The sequence below is a fragment of the Myotis daubentonii genome, chromosome 16 (genome assembly GCF_963259705.1).
Source record: "Myotis daubentonii chromosome 16, mMyoDau2.1, whole genome shotgun sequence".
Lineage (NCBI taxonomy): Eukaryota > Metazoa > Chordata > Mammalia > Chiroptera > Vespertilionidae > Myotis > Myotis daubentonii.
Genome location: NC_081855.1, coordinates 20,731,636 through 20,748,951, shown reverse-complemented (window position 1 = coordinate 20,748,951; position 17,316 = coordinate 20,731,636). Strand labels below are relative to the sequence as shown.

Here is a 17,316-nt window from a genome sequence, read left to right as displayed (position 1 = left end):
AACATTCCATTCCGTGGTTGCACTGGCCACATTGTAAGTCCTCAGTGGCCACATGTGGTTGGTGACTACTGTATCGGGCTGTGGTCTAGACAAAGCATGGTGATGGGGTGCCCAGAGACCCTGCGTGGTTCTAAGTTCAGACGAGTGGTCATGCCCACAGCAGGGCCCTGGAGAATCCTTCCACACTGTCTTCACTCAGGACCTTCCTCCCCTCTTTGGGGTTCTCCAGGCCGCCCTCCTGGGGCAGCCAGCCCCCTCCTCACCTCCGCTTTCCGGAGGCTCCTCATGAGACTGGTTCTCTGCTTGTCCCAGTGCCAGGCCTCCCCTGCATGGGAGGGGTGTGTGGAGGTTGGGAAGAGCTCCAACGTTCAGGGCTGTGCCAGGACAGTGGCCCGTGGATAGAGGTGAGCTATCCCCCAGCACTGACCCTGCTGGTCTCAGGGCAAAGCGTCAGCTCACCGCCACCCACCGGCAGGTCCAGAAGGACCTCAGAGGTCACTCAGCTCAACCCACAGTGCACGGATGGGTTCCAGAGAGGCTGAAAAGAAGGTACAGAGGCAGAGGTTTGTCCTCATTCCTTTTATTGTACTCACCCCTCGCTTTCCCCAGACCTTGTGTTCGGACAGAGCTGGGCAGGCCTTGGGGGCTGGGGCTGGGCCATAGGCAGGGAGCCCCGAGTTTGGCCAAGGCTCCCACCTGGCCAGAGGTAGCTGAGTAAGGATTCATGGCTGAAGGGCTATCCTGGCCTGACACACGTGGGAGAAGCATGTCCCACGGAGGTGACATGGCATGGACCAGGTGTCTGTGCTTGGGGGTGTGGGTGTGATCAGATGGTTGTGTTTGCAAGGCCCAAGCTGTTCAAATACACAGTGTGGGTAGAAGGGGGTGTGCATTCAGGTGAGTGTGCACATGAAGGCGCGTGCACGACACACTGCGGGGCTTGTGAGCACACCACACACCTGCTCACTACCGGCACCTGCCAGGCGCTGCAGGCCCAGGCTAAGTCTGATACCTGATCGGGAACCTTTTAACGAAGGTCCTTAAAGTGGCCTGGGGAGTTTGCTCGCCTTGCAGATCCCAGTGCAGGGGGTCTGGGGTGGGCCAGGGGCCTGCATGGTTGATAAGCTCCCCACGGAAACCCGAGCCCGTGAGAAACTGGGCTGTCCCAGAGAACTCTCTGTGGTGCTGAAATGTCCGTACTGTCTCACACGGCAGCCACCGCCCCGTGTCTCCTTGGTGGTTATAATGTGGCTGGTCTGAGGAACTGCTTTTTATTTTATTCCATTTTAATTCAAATAGTCACGGTGGCTAGTGGGTGTCGTATGGGAGAGCACGGGCCTAGAGAGTGGGATGGGTGGACCCAGAGCGAGAAGCACGAAGCTCCAGCTGAGGAGTGTGCGAGGGCGACCCAGCACCAGCACCTCCTCCGCGCCCGGAGAGGCTGAGGCTGGGTGAGGTGCGCTTGGCGGGGTGCAGAGTTGGAGCCAAAGCTCAGAGTTGCGCAGGTCTCTCCCGGCGTCCCCCCTGAGCTGCTGGCACACTGGTGTCTTTCTGGCTGGGCGGGCAGGCGAGCCCCAGAGGAGACCCCTCTACCCTGGCTGGGACCCCACCAGGGCCCTGCCCGAAGCCTCAGGCTGCGTCCAGTCAGGAGCGGGGGCTGAGGTCAGGACGTCTTCATGTTCTCCTGCAGGCCCAGGGTGGAGCTGGTGGCCGCGGGGTCCCGCTCCCGCTGTGTGAGCATTGGGGGGACACGAGTCAGCCTCAGGGGAGCGGTTGACTCCCCACCGCAGACTTAGGGGCCGAGGCCTCTGAAGGGCCTGACTCGGGACGTCTCTTACCGCCTCGGGCCCCATGTCCTCCGCGTACTTGAACTTCTTCTGCTTGTAGTAGTGCCTCTTGGGCAGGATGTGGAGCAGCAGCAGGTCACAGAGAACCGTGGCCTGGGGGCAGGGAGGTGGTGGCTAGAGCATGGGAATCCCTACTGTCTGTGAAGCCCTGACCGAATCCTGCCCTATCCAGACCCGGGGTCCTGGAGGGGGGATGAGGCCCTGAGGCCCCCTGGGGAACCGAGACTGCCCATCCCCCCTGGGTCCTGCCCCAGCTGTGGGCCTCAGTTTCTGCAGACATACTGTGTGTCTAGGGTGGGGGATGGGCTCAGTAAGGATGGACCATTACCGTCAAGTTATGGCTGAGAGACTTGTTGCTGCTACTGAGATGTGGAAGAGGGGGACTGTCCCCAGCACAGTGACCCCATGTCCCCAGCACTCACCACCCCGAAGATGCCAATCCCGGAGCCGATGGTAGTCATTGTGGGGATGATGTCAAACTTCCCAGCCTGGTGGGGGGCCCCGGTGCGGGGGGGGGGGGGGGGCGGGGGGGGAGGGTTAGCAGTCAGCAGGGGCCCGTTGGAAAGGTCTTCCTCAGAAGCCCTAAGGCCAGGCCTGGGGTCAGGCAGTGTCCCTTCCACTGTCGGCTGGCCCGCTGCCTGCTGCCCAGGGTCTGCCTCTACATGCGACTCAGGGGCTGGTCAGACGCCTGGGTTTTGACCTTGGCTCTGCCTTCCTGCACCCAGGGAGATAGTGCGGGAGGGTGGTCAAGCTGGAAGGCCGCCCTCAACAGTGCCCACGCCCATGTGCAATGAGGAGAACTGCCGAAGGAAGCCCACCCGCCTGCAGTCGTCTGTAACCACAGGTGCCCAGCGGGCACTCACAGGGCCCGAGAGCGTGTCTCTGGCCGCCCCTCACGCTGTCACTCACCTTGCCGTCCACGAGGATGTCGAAGCGAATCCCAAACACCTTGAAGAGATGCCGGTAGTTGGTCCCATTCTCCACGAAGTACTTGGCAAACCTTGGGGAAGGAGTGAGGTTGCAGGGGGGATGATGGAGAAGCATTCTCGGTGGGGAGTTCCCAGAGCATCAGGGATGCAGGGGCCCTTGGAGGTCCCCGAGGATAGTCCCCCCCAACCTTATAGAGACGGGGAGCCGCAGGCAGGATCCCAGGCCTCGTGCCAGGAAAGCTGTACTCCACCCTCCGCCTGGCTCCCGAGGTCAGCCATTTTCCAGCCAGTCCTGGCCAGGGAGGCCTCCCGGGGACCAAGAGCAGGGCAGGGGCTCAGGCCTCCAGGGTCTTGCTCCCTGCTGGCTCCCTGTGTGGTCAGCCCCAGGACGACAGGAGCTGCCCCGGTTCCTGTGCTCCCCTCCCGGGGACGCCTGCTTGGCCCTGAGGGTTCTGGGAATAGAAGAGCCCACAGGACCGCGAGGGCAGGTGCCCCGGTGGGGCCTGGCAGGCACCTGAAGTTGAAGCCTGGAGCCAGGTCTTTCTCTTCATTGAGCTTGTGGAACTGGTAGACGGGCTTGCAGTGCCGCACACGCCAGTCCAGGTCGCAGTTCCAGTCGATGGTGATGCCTATCGCCCCACCCTGCCGGGACACGGGCGTCAAGCTCTGGGGTTTCAGGGCAGGAGACGGCCTTGCAGCCGGGCCGGCAGCCTCTTGAAGAGGGAACCTGCTTGGGCTTGACAAGAGATGCTGAGAAACTGCTTCAGTGTCAAGCCTGCCACCCTCTCTGGCCTGCCTCCCGCCCCCCACACTCCAGCTTTCCGCGTTTCTACGATACACCGAGTTTCCCCTCGGGGCCTTTGCACAGCAGTCCCCCACCCCCACCCCACCCCCCCCTACCCCCATTTCCCACAAGGCTGGCTCTTTCTCATGCTTCTCTCTGAACCCAGGTGGCCATGTGGATCTGGCCCCTGGAATTCCCAGGGTTTCTCAGGGCCCTGGGATTCGAGCTGCTTTTATCTGCTATTTTAAGAACAGTGGGACCTCAGCAGACATCCAGATGACCACATCTGCCCATGCCCATTCATTCTGGGCACCTCCTCTGTGCCATTCCATTCCAGGCCCTGCTGAGGAGACAGGTCTGACCCTGCTTCCCCAACGTTAGAGGATAAACCCATTATACTCAACCCACACAGGGAGGCTGGAGGCGGATTAACTGGGCCTGAAAAGCCTTGATTGGCTTGACGATCCCGGGCCCAGCACCCCACCCCCCCACCACTCGCCTGGCATAATACCTTCTCAGCCAGGGTGTTGAAAATATGCCCCGACTCCCGCACCACGTAGCCGAGATTGAAGATAGGGCACAGCGGGTGAGAGATCTTGTGGAAGAGGCACGTCTTCAGGTATTTGGCATCCACCGCTTCCACCAGGTTGCTCCTATGGGGCAGAGGGCATTGGCAGCAGCAGTGTGCCAGCTGGGAGGCGCCCACCATGCCCCGAAGCTCTGCAGATCCCTCGTGGGCCCCAGAAATGCCCCTTCCACAGCCCACCCCAGGGGCCCAGCATGAAAGCAGCAGGAGCAGGGGTGACACAGGCAGCTGAGGCCAGCAGCCGCAGCCTCCTGGAGCCGCCTGCCTATCTTCCCGCTTCCCCCACCAACCTGTTGGTCCCGAAGCGTGGAAAGCTGATGCTGTTCTTGATGAAGAGCGTGAAGTTCTCGGCCTCTCGGAGAAGGGCAGGGCTAAAGGAGACCACACTTCCTCACCACCCCTCCCCAGCAGTCCCCGGGCACCCACCAGGGCCTGGCAAGGTGTGTGTGGGGGGTGCACCCTCCTGTGGCTTTGGGGTGGTGCGCTGTAATGGTGGCCTCTCAGGCCTTTGACCAGGGCCCTAGGGGCTCTTTGGCCTGGGCTGCACAGACGGAGAGAGGGTAGGGTTGGAAGAAGGGGGGGCTGGTCCTACTAAGGGACCCTCTGTCTGGGCTCGGGGATCCTGCTCCCAGCTCCCTGGAAGGAGCAGGTGTTACCGTGGGACGCTATCATCTACTTCCACGGGGCACCAGCCAAAGATCTCACACGTCTTCACGGTGTTATTGAAGGCCACACACTTGCCTGTGCGGATGCCTGGAGAAAGGGAGAAAGTCCTGGGTGCAGCTAGGGGTGCAGGGAGGACCCTCCAGGCTCCATCCCTAGGACTCCCCATGGATGAGGCCCCCAAAAGCAGAAGCCCGAGGAAGGAAGTGTGGCTGGGTCTGGGACAGGGCAGGCCAAGGTCAGGATGGCAGGAGGGGAGAGGGCAGAAAGGACATCCTGGTGGGGGAGGCCTGGAGCTGAAAGGGGCTGAGGAGGGGACAGGAGGAAGCGACCTTACCTTGGGCCTTTCTTTCCGCCTTCCCTGGAGTGCAGCCACTATCATCCTTGCAGATGCCCCCTTCCGGATGCTGGGGGAGGGGAGAGCTGCTGGCTCCAGGCCCCTTGGCTGGGATCCTGAGAAGAGTCCCTCCCGCCCCCAGGGCCCTAGGGAGGGTGTGGGGCAGAGTCTCAGATACCTTTGGGGTGACTCTTGCTGAAGGCCTCCTTACCCCCTCTGGGCTCAGGCCCAGCTGCTGGTGTCAGCTGGCAGGGGTGGGAAGGTGGGGGCTTGTGGTTGGGCCGCATAGAGGCTCAGCACCCTGCCTGGCACGCAGCTGGCAGGGCAGCCCCAGCAGGGCCGAAGGGGGCCTGTGACTCCGTGTCAGTCTATGCCTGGGACCCCACCACGGCTTCACCTCCAGTGCCCAGGGGACCTCTCCTTCCATGTGACTTTCCCCTCGGGGTGAAGGAGGAGGGATGGTCGGCGGCCTCACCTCTGCACAGTAGCCTTGGGCCTGATGGGGGGTCACGATGAAATTGGTCATGACCACGAAGGAGCTGTCCCCCTGGAAGCGAGAGGCAGGGCTCTGGGCTGGGAGGACAGCCCCAGGAGCCCAGCACTGCCCAGCGGCTCCCAGAACCCACCCGGCAGGCAGCACAGTGCTCCACACGCCCCGGGGTCAGCGTGCGGGGGTGTTAGCAGGCTGCGTGTGCCCTTCATCCCAGTCAGGGAAACGGAAGCCCAAGAGAGGTAGGAGCTGACAGGTCCCACCGGGAGGTAGGAGAGAGCCCACCCCAGCTCTGAGCCAGGACTCTGGGTGGCAGGTGCCTCCCTGAGTCAGCTCACCTGGGCTGGGAAGACGTAGTCAGCCACGTCCCAGACCTGGGGGCCCAGGCCCGGCAGCTGCGTCACAGCCAGACCCTTGAGTTTCACAGACACGCTGCTGATGAGGCCGCTCGAGGTCTGGTAGCCCTTCTCGTAGAAGAAGACCCACCTGCAGAGAGTGGGAGCACAGGGGTTGCTCAGGACGGCTGTGCTGGCACCAGCTGGACAGGCCAAGTCCTTTCCCTTTGCCTCCCAAGATGCATTTCTGCCCGGCTGGCGTGGCTCAGTGGTTGAGCGTCAACCTATGAACCAGGAGGTCACGGTTCGATTCCGGATCAGGGCACATGCTTGGGTTGTGGGCTCCTCAACCCCCAGTGTGGGGCATGCGGGAGGCAGCTGATCAATGGTTCTCTCATCATTGATGTTTCTATCTCCCTCTCCCTCTCCCTTCCTCTCTGAAATCAATAAAAATATATTTTTTTTAAAAAGAAGAAAAAGATGCCTTTCTGAGCCACTCTCTGCTCCTAAAGCTACACCTTGGGCTGCAGGCAGGAGAACCGCTACCTCCCCCCGCTGGCCAGTGCCTGAAGTTCCACCATCCTTTTCGTTCTGAAAATAACTAATTCCCGGGGAGGAGACCCACAGAAGGGCTCTGTCAGGTCCTTTTCCAAGAGCAGAACTTGCTGGTGCCTGAAGGCCAAGCATCTTGAACCCGAGTCCTCATGAGAGGACTCCTTCCTCCCCGAGGGCCTCCCACAGGAAAGCAGCAGAGCATGCTGCACGCCTGGCAGCCTCTGCCCCCCCCCCCCCCCCCCCCCGTCACGGCCCTTGTGGGAGTGGCTCGGGCGGGAGGCCCCCCAGCTCTCCGGGGGAATCCTGGCCTTCTCTTCCCGGCATCGAGAACCCCTATTCCTGTGCATTCTCCACTTTCAATCTGGAAGGTTCCGCAGGGCCCCCCTCCCTCTTAGCCCCAGGGGTAGGCACATGAGCAAGGCTTGCCAATCAATGTTCCATCACCCTAGCAACAGTGATGGGTCTAAGCACCTGACCTGGGAGTTCCAGCAGGGAGGCCAGGATTCTTCTTGGAATTATTGGGAAAAAGACATCCTCTCTGCTGGGTGGCTAAGCAAGGTGGCTCCAAGATCAAAACGATGGCGAGTTATCTTTGCTACCTCACAGAGCAAGCGTGAGAAGGAAGCCAACTTAGAGAAAGCCAGGCCAGGAAGTGGAAGGTGGCAGACTCCTGCCATGTTGTTTTAGCACCTGGACCCGGCCAGGCCTAAAGCATGAGAAATCTACTTCTGGACTTTTCATGAGCGAATAAATCCCCTTCCTTTATGTAAGCCAGCTTGGTTTTGGTTTCTGTCGCTTACGACTGACAGTCCTGGAAACACTTCTATCCAGAGTGTGGTTCTCTTCCTCAGACCCCTGTCACTGTGGGGGGGTGTCCAGAGTTTGTGGCTTCGTATCTGCAGGGCAAATCTGTGAGCGCACCTATGGGCAGTTCTGACGGGGCAGGTGTATTTGTGCCCCCTTCACCCCTCACTCTACCCTCAGTCTACCTGTCCAAGCAGAGCTCAGAGCCCCTCTCCCGTGCCCGGTAACGGAATTCTCCCCTCTCCCGTGTCCGGTAATGGAATTCTCCCCTCTCCTGTGCCGGGTAATGGAATTCTCCAGGCCTCTTAGCCCCAGAGTCACTGCTAGCTCTCCAGGAGCTGGCTCCCTGATCCAGGCCCAGGAAGGCAGCCCACCAATGTCCTCCTCTCACCTCCCATAGTCCATTCCTCTTTCTGCAAGCCCCTCGCCCTGCCCGCACTGGAGCCAAGCCACCCCACCCCCACCCCGTGCCTAAGCCGGGTCACTGCTGCCCCCTGCAGGTCCCAGGAGGCAACAGGTAAGACATGACAAAGGCCCCCAACTCTGGGTCCTGAACCTGTCTCACTGCCTCCTGCTGCCGCAGGGAGAGTGGGCATCACCTATGCCCCGCCCTCCTTAGGTTGCTTCCTCCAGGACGGCCTCGGGCTTCATGCCCAAGCTGCAGAGGAGGTCACTGGCCTCTCTCTGGGCACCCCGGACCCCAGTGTCCAGCAGCATGTCTCTCGTTGCCCCACACCGACTCCTCACAATATAGATGAGAAAATGGAGGCCTGGGGAGCATCTCTTCCGAGTCAGAGGGAGACCCAGGCTCAGAGCCGCAGCCCGGGACTCTGCCCCTCCACTGGGCATCAGGTGTGGCCAGGGCCAGAGGTGCGGGGGTTGGGGGAGAAGGCAGAGGCCCAGGAGGCTGCATGCTGGGGCCGGTGCAGCCACTCTGGACTTTGTGCCCTGGGGGCTGTCAGTCCTGGGGGTCAATGGGAAAGATAAAATCTGGCATCTGGGACCTCAGTTCTGGTTAGTAAAAGAATGACCATGGTGCCAGGCCCACTCCTCCAAAGCCTGACCCAGCCTTGCTGTCACCACTCTGGGAAGCCACCAGGGGCACCTAATGCCCCAAACACCGGCCGTTATTGAAGTTCCTCCCCTTCCAGAAATTCTCTTTCCCTTTCTACCCACCTCATTCTCAGCAAAACCCTCTCTCTCTTCTCCAGCGGCCTCTCATGGACGAGGCCACGCGTTGGAACGGCCTAGAGGCCGAGGTTCAGGCACCGGCACTGCCACTCACCGCTGTGTGGCTTCTGGCCGGAAACTAAACCTCTCTGAGCCCTGGCTTTCTCAGTAAAACGGAGGTGGTGACACCTCCCAGAAAGACTGTTCATTCCACAAATACAAGCAGGGCCCGGCCACGCATGAGCAGTGGGGCTGGGCCCCTGGAAGGAAAAGAGTGGAGGTGATTGGGGATTCCCATGAGTTCCCATTAAATGAATGAGCATGCATAGGCACACAGTAAGTCAGTCTCCTGTTTTCACTGTCCCTACTCTTTCTTCACTAATTCCTTTTTTTTTTTTAATATATTTTATTGATTTTTTTACAGAGAGGAAGGGAGAGAGACAGAGAGTTAGAAACATCGATGAGAGAGAAACATCCATCAGCTGCCTCCTGCACATCTCCCACTGGGGATGTGCCCGCAACCCAGGTACATGCCCTTGACCGGAATCGAACCTGGGACCTTTCAGTCCGCAGGCCGACGCTCTATCCACTGAGCCAAACCGGTTTCAGCTTCACTAATTCTTTCAATGTCCATCTGCCCCCATCGGCCTGGCCTCCATCCCCAGTGCAGGCAGAATCCCGTGCGAGCTATCACAGACCCACTGTGCGCCAGGGTTCCTACCTCCACTTCTTTACTCTCTCCCAAAAGTCAATCCCACGCATTCATTTGTCATTCAACAAATATTTATTTATCAACCCCTGTTACAGGGGGCACGTCGGGCCCTCGGGCCGTAGAAGGCCCGCGAAATCATTTGGTCCGGCCCTACCAAGGCACCAGGGGTGAGCTAGTTAAATGTCTGACCGATTGTAGCAGGCTAACTTTTAGGTTGATAATTTTGTACGGCCCGCGAATGATATAAATACCCGAATGGCCCTCAGCAGGGAAAAGATGCCCCACCCCTGCCCTACTGTGTGCCAAGTACTTTCCTAGACGCTAAAAATGAACAAAACAACCCAAAAGTCTGCACTCACCGCCTGGTGACACACATTCCTCCCCTCTGCCCCGGCCCCACCCCGGCACCCCACAGGCTCCTCCAACCTAAGCCAACCCTTTGGAAAAGTCAGCTTTTCCTCAAAACGTCAGACATGGAATTTCCATTTGACCCAGCGATTCCATTTATAGGTATCCTGACCACGTACGTCCGTGCAAAAACATGCACACAAATGTTCACAGCAGCATTCTTTATGAGGAACAAAAGTGGAAACAACCCGGGTGTCCTTGAACCAACGCGTGGATAAACAACACGTGGGGGGTCCACACCGTGGAATATTATTCAGCCACAGAAGGGGAGGAAGTACCGATACACCTACCACCTGGAAGAGCCTCACACACGGTGTGCGAGGTGACAAAAGCCAGCACACAAGGCCACACGTTGTATGACTTGACTTCTGTGAAATGTCCGGGATGGGCAAGGGGCATGGGAGGGGAGGGGAGAGTGATTGCTCAGGGGCACAAGGTGGGGTTTGTTTGTTATTTTTGAATAGTGAAAATGTCTGGAATTGGATCGTGGCGATGGTTGCACAAATTTGTGATTATGCTAAAACCCACCAAATGGTATATTTTAAAATGGTGACTGTGATCGCATGTGAATTATATCTCAAAGTAAAAACCCAACAGGACCCACGAGAATGCCTCGTGTGTCCCCAGAACTTGCTCCTCTGGTGCCCCGTCCGTAGGCCCAAAACCCGGGCGTCATCCGCCCGCCCTTCCTGTCCTCCATGCCCACTCTCTGGTCTCCCCTGGCCGCCCTCGGCTTTCCTCTGAGGGCCAGAGGGGTTTGTTGTGGGAGCCGGGAGGAGCTGGGCGGAGGCTGGGGCAGCTCTGGCTTGGGGCAGGGAGGGCAGGGGGTCACCCGGGCACAGGCAGGAGCTGACCAGGCCTCACACGAGCTATGGGGCAGAGCAGACTCGGGGAGGGGCCAGCCAGACTCGGAGCCAGGAAGGGGCTGAGTTCAGAGCTGGGGCCCACGCTGGGGCTCAGAGGCTGGTCAGCATGCCGTCTACAGACAAGTCACGCTGACGGTTTATTTTTAAATGTTTGAATGAGTTTCTAACCTCGGCAAATAAAGAGGTTCCTTTCACCCATAAGTTCCAGTTTCCCACTGCTCCTAAGAAGTCGGAAACTCTGGCCGTGCCGAGCACATGTCCCCCTGCAGCAGTGAGGGGCAGGAGCTGAGCAGCGAGGGGCAGGAGCTGGGCAGTGAGGGGCAGGAGCTGGGCAGAGAGGGGCAGGAGCTGAGCAGTGAGGGGCAGGAGCTGAGCAGCGAGGGGCAGGAGCTGGGCAGTGAGGGGCAGGAGCTGGGCAGTGAGGGGCAGGAGCTGGGCAGCGAGGGGCAGGAGCTGGGCAGTGAGGGGCAGGAGCTGGGCAGCGAGGGGCAGGAGCTGGGCAGTGAGGGGCAGGAGCTGGGCAGCGAGGGGCAGGAGCTGGGCAGCGAGGGGCAGGAACTGGGCAGCGAGGGGCAGGAGCTGGGCAGTGAGGGGCAGGAACTGGGCAGCGAGGGGCAGGAGCTGGGCAGCGAGGGGCAGGAGCTGGGCAGCGAGGGGCAGGAGCTGGGCAGTGAGGGGCAGGAGCTGGGCAGCGAGGGGCAGGAACTGGGCAGTGAGGGGCAGGAGCTGGGCAGTGAGGGGCAGGAACTGGGCAGCGAGGGGCAGGAACTGGGCAGTGAGGAACAGGAGCTGGGCAGCGAGGGGCAGGAGCTGGGCAGTGAGGGGCAGGAGCTGGGCAGCGAGGGGCAGGAACTGGGCAGTGAGGGGCAGGAGCTGGGCAGTGAGGGGCAGGAACTGGGCAGCGAGGGGCAGGAGCTGGGCAGCGAGGGGCAGGAGCTGAATGTGGCCACCCTGGTGTGGGGCCGCCAGAGTGATGACCTCTGTCGTCCATACTCAGTGCTTCTGCCTCTCATCACTGCCGCCTCTTCATGGCTGTCCTGCCTCTGGCCTCACCACCACCCCCAGCACCTGCCTGCCCCAGGGCTTCCCCTGCTAGACACCCTCCAAGAGACAGCTGCCTGCAGGAGGAAGCCCACGCTCTCAGCCCTGGCGGGTTCAGAGGCCTGAGCCAGTGGCCCCGCTCATTCCTCCAGTTCCTCTCCTTGGCTCCTTTCTTTATTATTATTATTTTAAATCCTCACCTGAGGACATTTTTGCCATTAATTTTTTAGAGAGAATGAAAGGGAGGTAGGAGAAGGAAGGAGAGAGAGAGAGAGAGAGAGAGAGAGAGAGAGAGAGAGAGAGAGAGAAGAGGGAAACATCAATTGGTTGCTTCCTGCCTCCTGTTCACACCCCAACTGGGGCCAGGGATCGAACCTGCCCCTGAGGTAGGTGCCCTTGACTGGGAATCAAACCCCAGACCCTTCGGTCCTCCGTCTGACACTCTAGCTACTGAGCAACACTGGCCAGGGCTGCCTTGCTCCTTTCCTGCTGGCCCAGGGCCTTTGGTCACACGCTGCTTCCCCACAGCCCTGCTTGGACAAGGCGGCCAGACAGTCGGGTCCACCAATCAGGGCATCCACTCCTTGGCCACAGTGATTGGTTCTGAGCTGGGTTCATGAACCAACCTCGGCCAGGAAGCGATGGACCCAGGACTTCCGCTGGGATCCCGGGAAGGAGAAGTTCTTGTGCCCCAGGGGAGGCTCAGCTGGTGGGATGTCAGCTCAGAGTTGCTGGGGGCCGTTTGCCACTCGAGGACAGAGAGCCGGCCTGAGGCCGGGGAGAGCAGAGCCGGGGCAGAGGGAGCTGGGTCCTGGCTGGCTTCCCTGGAGAGCCCAGACGGGACCAGCCTGAGCGCCTCGTCTCCTGGATGAGACATAGAGCTTGCTCCTCCTGTGGCCTCCACGGAGGATCCAGGCAGGCCCGAAGCCCACGTCGGTGTTTCAGTAACATAAATACAGTTTGATCAGTTTCTGTGTCTAGGAACCAAAGGAGTTCCGGCTAATTCATCCTCATCTCCTTGTTCTCCCCTCTGCCTACCCTGTCCCCACCTCTGTCCCGTGAAGCCCGACGCAGCACCAGGCATGGAAAAGATGCTGCAGAAATGTCTTCAGCCCTGGCTGGTTGCTCAGTGGTTAGAGCGTCGGCCCTCGGACCGAAGGGTCCATGTTTGATTCCTGGTCAAGGGCATGTACCTGGGTTGCAGGCCCGATTCCAGCCTGGATCAGGCCATGTCTCTCTCTCACCTTTCTTTCTCCCCCCTCCTTCCCTTCCACTCTCTCTAAAAATCAATAGAAAAAAATATCCTTGGGTGAGGATTAACAACAAAAAAGAAATGTCTTCAGATACAATTTCTCCCAGCATTAACTTGTACCTGCTCTCATCCCTGGTTGGTGTGCTCCAGGATCCATTTGGAGGTCTCGGGAGCGCATGATTCAAGAGCTGTATGAGGGTGCACAGGGACAGGGTGAGGACTGAGGTGAGAAGGGGCCCAGGGGGGCCTGAGGAAAAGTTCAAGGTTGGTTCCACCACTGTGTCACCTCCTCCAGGAAGCCTTCCAGGCTCCCCTCCCCAAGCAGCATTCACAAGTCCCCTTGGACTCTCCTGTGTGCCCCAGAAAGATCTTTCTCCCCCCTTGACCAAAACACCCCAGGCAGGGACATGTCTCAGCACACCCTTTTATGGGCCTGCTAGATCGTGGACGGCAGCCCCACTGCCTGCACACCACCAGTTATGGAGAGCTCACTGCTGCCCAGGAGAAATGCCACTACGAATTAACCACCATAATGTGAGCCAAAAAAAGGTCTTTGCACAGCCTATCAGGGCCTCAGGCCCACCTGCTCCCTCCTCCTGCCCTGGGCTGCCTGGAACAGGGCGCCGGATGAGAACACAGCCTCAGTCCCCCTCCTCGGAACCCGGTCAGCTTCTCAGCACCTCAGCCTCCCTGCCTGTCTCAGTAACTCTCTCCGTTTCTAAGTCTCAGCGCCTCTCTCTTCATCTGAGTGGTTGTCCTCCAATGTCCCTCTGTCCAGTTCTGTCTCTGTGGCTGCCCACCCCCCACCTGGGCTGTGCCCCTGTCGCTGGTGTCCGGGAGCCTGGCATTTCTCCTGCAACACCCTCAGGACCAGACACTGACGGACAGGGGCCTTGGAAAGAGATGTGTGTGTGTGTGTGTGTGTGTGTGTGTGTGTGTGTGTGTGTGTGTAACTGAAGAAAGGCCATCCTTTCTCAGGAGAGAGAAACGGTTGAACTTCTGTGCATGCCTTTAGAAGGGGTTTTCCCCACCCCAACTCCCTGGGACAGTTGGGAAATGGAAGACTGAGAGTAAAACCAAATCCAGGCTGGTTTCCGTCTGCAGCTGTGGGCAGTGGCCAGACGAGGGCGCCAGAGTCAGCAGGAGTCCCAGCCCAAGCAGGGGTGGAAGGTTGACTTCTAGACTTGAGGGTGGGGCTGAGGGGTGTTGGAGGGACCCTGCCTTCGGCTCTGCGCTGTGACTTGGGTGGTCAGTCCCCGTCCCTGAGTGGGTTTCCCTTCCAGGATATCAAGGCCGACTTTGGAGCCACACAGTCGGATTCATGTCCTGGTTCGGCCACTTTCTAGCTGTGAGGTCCAGGCTAAATCACTCAGTGCCTCTGAGCCTCACTGAGGCTGAGGAGGCCGCATCTGTTTGGAAACTGAGCGGACTGTCTTAGGAGGGTGGAAGCGGGGGAGGGAGGTAGTGAGGTCCCCGTCACTGGAGGTCTGTGTTCAGGACTGAATGGTGGCTTGAGGCATATGCTGCACCGGGGACGGAGTGTGGGGGTGCGGGGGGCCCTGGCGCTGCTCCCAGTGCTGCCCTAGAGCAGAGAGGGAGCACAGGGCCACGGAGGACAGCGCTCTCCCGCCTCCCTAGAGGGTGAGGGGTGGGCAAGCAACCTCTTTCCTCCCCGGAGGGTGGATGTTCAGGCCCGTCTTGTGCCGGCAGCACACCAGCAGTGCCCCGTTAGAAAGGGGCCCTTGTGAGGTGGGAACGGAGAGGCAGAGCCAGGCCCCGGGGTCAGGAGGCCTCAGCTCTAACAGGGACTTTCCTGTCACCAGAAACCCCACTGCTCCTCTCTGAGCCTTGATTTCCCTCACAGGCTCAGACGACACTGCAGATGTCAAACTGGTTTGTGAACAGGAGAGAGGAGCCCGAAGGGGTCCTTCACCAGCCCTGGCTGCCCTTGATGGCTCTCAGGCCTTGGGGTCCAGGTGGGGCAGAGGGAAGGCTGTTGGATGCCTGAGGCCCTGGGGGAACAGGACTCTTAAGCTTCCTGGGCTCCAGGCAGCAGTCCTGGTTTGGTCCCACAGCAAAAACGGGGACACGGAGACCAGAGGGGCAGGGCCCTCGGGACCACATGGCAGTCAGGCTGAGGCTGCCAGGTGCCCCAGACTCCCCAGCAGGGGCTGAGCTCCCCTAGGAGCCCTCTGCTGTGAGTGGACATGATGCACCCCCCCCCCATCAGGGGCACATGCACCAGGCACCCACCCACCTCAGTCACAGGGCATACACAGGTGGGCATCCAGCCCCAGGGGCACACCCAGCAGCCACACCCATTGGGCACACACTGACACATGAGGGCACACGTACCCACACAGAACTCTGGGTACGACACATGCATCCACACACCACACACACGTGTGTTCATACAAGCACATATATGTAAAAGCCCCTGCCAGGCCAGCCTTGGCTCCCAGGGCAGCCAGACTGATTTCGGGAAGACGGCCATGCACGGTCCCTGGAACATCCAGGCTGCAGGGGAGGCTCCCCTGGCTTCCGTCCCTGAACTCCTGGGACGATGGGACAGGCCCAGGAGGCCCAGAGAGGAGCTGTCATCCCTGGGGCCAGGATGACCTCCAACCTTTGCCCGATATGCCCCCATTAAGGCCAGGTGTTCTCAAATACCCCAGGGTGCCCCTCATTTAGGCAGGGCCCCGGGAGCTGGGCCTGTCGGGTGGGGAGGGGCTCTGCCTCAGGACGGGCTGGCTGGGCTGTGGGGTCAGAGGTAGAAGGTCCCTGGCTGAGCCCCCGAAGCCACTCACCGCTTCAGGGAGCCGGTCCTGGCGAGTCTGTCCCACAGAACCCGGCGGGTTTGCCCTCGTTGCCCAGGTGACCCAGGACGGGGCTCCCCTCTGTGCCTCGGAGTCTCCATCTCGCCAGGGGGCTACTGGCTCCCACTCTTTCTCACCAGCCCCAGGGTTTGTCCGGAAGGACAACCAGTGGCAAGAAAGAGGGGCTCCTTGGGGTCCCAGGGGGCATCCCGGAGCCGAGAGGGCAGGCCTGGCATGAGAGGGCCGCAGGGAGGGGCCCCGACTCACCCGATCACGTAGACCAGGACCACGAGCTGGATCAGCCGGAAGATGACGCCCACCTTCTTGTTGCGCACGAGCACCATGCGGGGGGTGTCGTACTCGAAGAAGAAGGCGGCCAGCTCATCCTGCAGCCGCCGCGCCATGCTGGGCCCGGCGGGGCGAGGGCCGAGCCCGCGCAGCCTCCGTCCTCTGGGTGCGCGACCACCAGGTCCCCTGACCCAGGGCAGCTCAGGGCGGGCAGGTGGGGCCAGAGGTCAGGAGTCAGAGGTCAGCTGCCGGCGCCCGGGTGGGGAGGGAGGACCTGGGGTGCCCAGAGCAGCTTTGGGTCCCTGGCAGGCAATGGACTGAGGGACAGCCGAGCCTGTGGACAAATAAATTCCCAAAGATGGACGGGGGCGGAGCTGGCAGGGTCACCAGCCCCGAGGCCCCCGTGGCCCCGCCCCCGCCGCCTGCGCCCTGCTGGGCCTCCGGAAACAGAAGCTGTTGGCAGGAAACCACGCACCCATCACACGGCCAGATAAGCTGTCAGCCCCCCGCACGGTGGGCAGCGTGGCTGCAGGCTGGAGGGCCCCCCACCCTCCCTGCCAGGGACCCACCCCACAGCCAAACATCCCCCACCTTCAGCCTGGGGGCGACAGCCAGGACTGCAGGGAGGAAGGAGGGCTGCTTACGGTCCAGCCCTGACACTTCCGGCGCCCACAGCGAGACCTCCAACCCCGTCCTCGGCTGCCCATCCACCGCCCACCCACTGCCCCTGCGTCCCAGCCCGGCCTGGCCCAGGCACCCTCAGCGTGAGGCCTGGCACCTCCATCCCTGACCTCGCCCACCCACCGTCTGTCCGGTTCCAGCCTCACCTCCACCTCCCGGATGAGCAGAGGGAGCAGGGGCCAGGCCAGGGCCACATCTGGTGCACATTGCCATGGCACCCCGAGACCCAGCGAGAAAGCCTGGCATCAAACGGGCTCGGTGACCACCCCTGGCCCTGCCATTTGCTGCCTGGGAGGGAAGGGGGGTGGAGGGGGGGCTTTCCCGTCCTCTCTGAGCCTGCTTCCTTATCTGAGAAATGGGGACCACAGTGGGATTTCCCCAGGGGATGTGTCCTGATAACACTGAGTTCAGAGAGCTCGAGGCCACTATTGAGCTTGGGGTGCAGCCTCTCTTGGGCTCCTGCCTTTAACCCCCATGCAGGCCCCAAAGGCAGGGGCCCCCAGGATGGGGATAGGGTGGGGGGTCCCCGTTAGCTCTCAGAGCCCTCCTCAACCCCCACCTCCTGTTGCAGATAAAGAGTGTGGCGCTGCCCTGGCCGGTGTGGCTCAGTTGGTTGGGCATCTTCCGGGGCACCGAAGTGTTGCTGTTCAGTTCCCTGCCAGGGCCATGGATGCATAAATAAGTGAAGCAACAAATGGATCTTCCTCTCTCTCTGACGTTAACAAACACAAGTTTTAAGAAAAAGAAACAAA

General features: G+C 60.5%; 1 protein-coding gene across 2 annotated transcripts; it reads right to left on the bottom strand.

Moving 5' to 3' along the window:
- Positions 1 to 564: 564 nt before the first annotated feature.
- P2RX1 (purinergic receptor P2X 1) lies at positions 565 to 16,217 on the bottom strand. Of its 2 annotated transcripts, none has more exons than XM_059669063.1 (12): positions 15,863 to 16,217; positions 5,975 to 6,122; positions 5,544 to 5,693; positions 5,147 to 5,216; positions 4,803 to 4,899; positions 4,437 to 4,517; positions 4,072 to 4,213; positions 3,291 to 3,418; positions 2,757 to 2,847; positions 2,270 to 2,335; positions 1,839 to 1,940; positions 565 to 1,729 (listed from the first exon to the last, which is right to left on the bottom strand). In XM_059669063.1, exons 1-12 carry the CDS (start codon positions 15,997 to 15,999, stop codon positions 1,664 to 1,666), a joined length of 1,278 nt encoding a protein of 425 aa, XP_059525046.1. In that variant the 5' UTR covers positions 16,000 to 16,217; the 3' UTR covers positions 565 to 1,663. The 2 variants fall into 2 exon arrangements, with proteins under 2 accessions (XP_059525046.1, XP_059525047.1); XM_059669064.1 differs by having other exon boundaries at positions 5,622 to 5,693; positions 15,863 to 16,215.
- Between the last annotated feature and the right edge of the window lie 1,099 nt (positions 16,218 to 17,316).

What these genes read in the sequence shown, in the direction of transcription:
- P2RX1 (XM_059669063.1), bottom strand. Translation starts at nt 15,999, where the DNA reads ATGGCGCGGCGGCTGCAGGATGAGCTGGCCGCCTTCTTCTTCGAGTAC. An exon ending in AGGTCCCCTGGGCACTGGAG is followed by an intron (nt 5,217 to 5,543) that starts GTGAAGCCGTGG and finishes CCCCTCCCCCAG; the next exon opens with CATCCGGAAGGGGGCATCTG. An exon ending in CCACGCTTCGGGACCAACAG is followed by an intron (nt 4,214 to 4,436) that starts GTTGGTGGGGGA and finishes TCTGCCCCATAG; the next exon opens with GAGCAACCTGGTGGAAGCGG.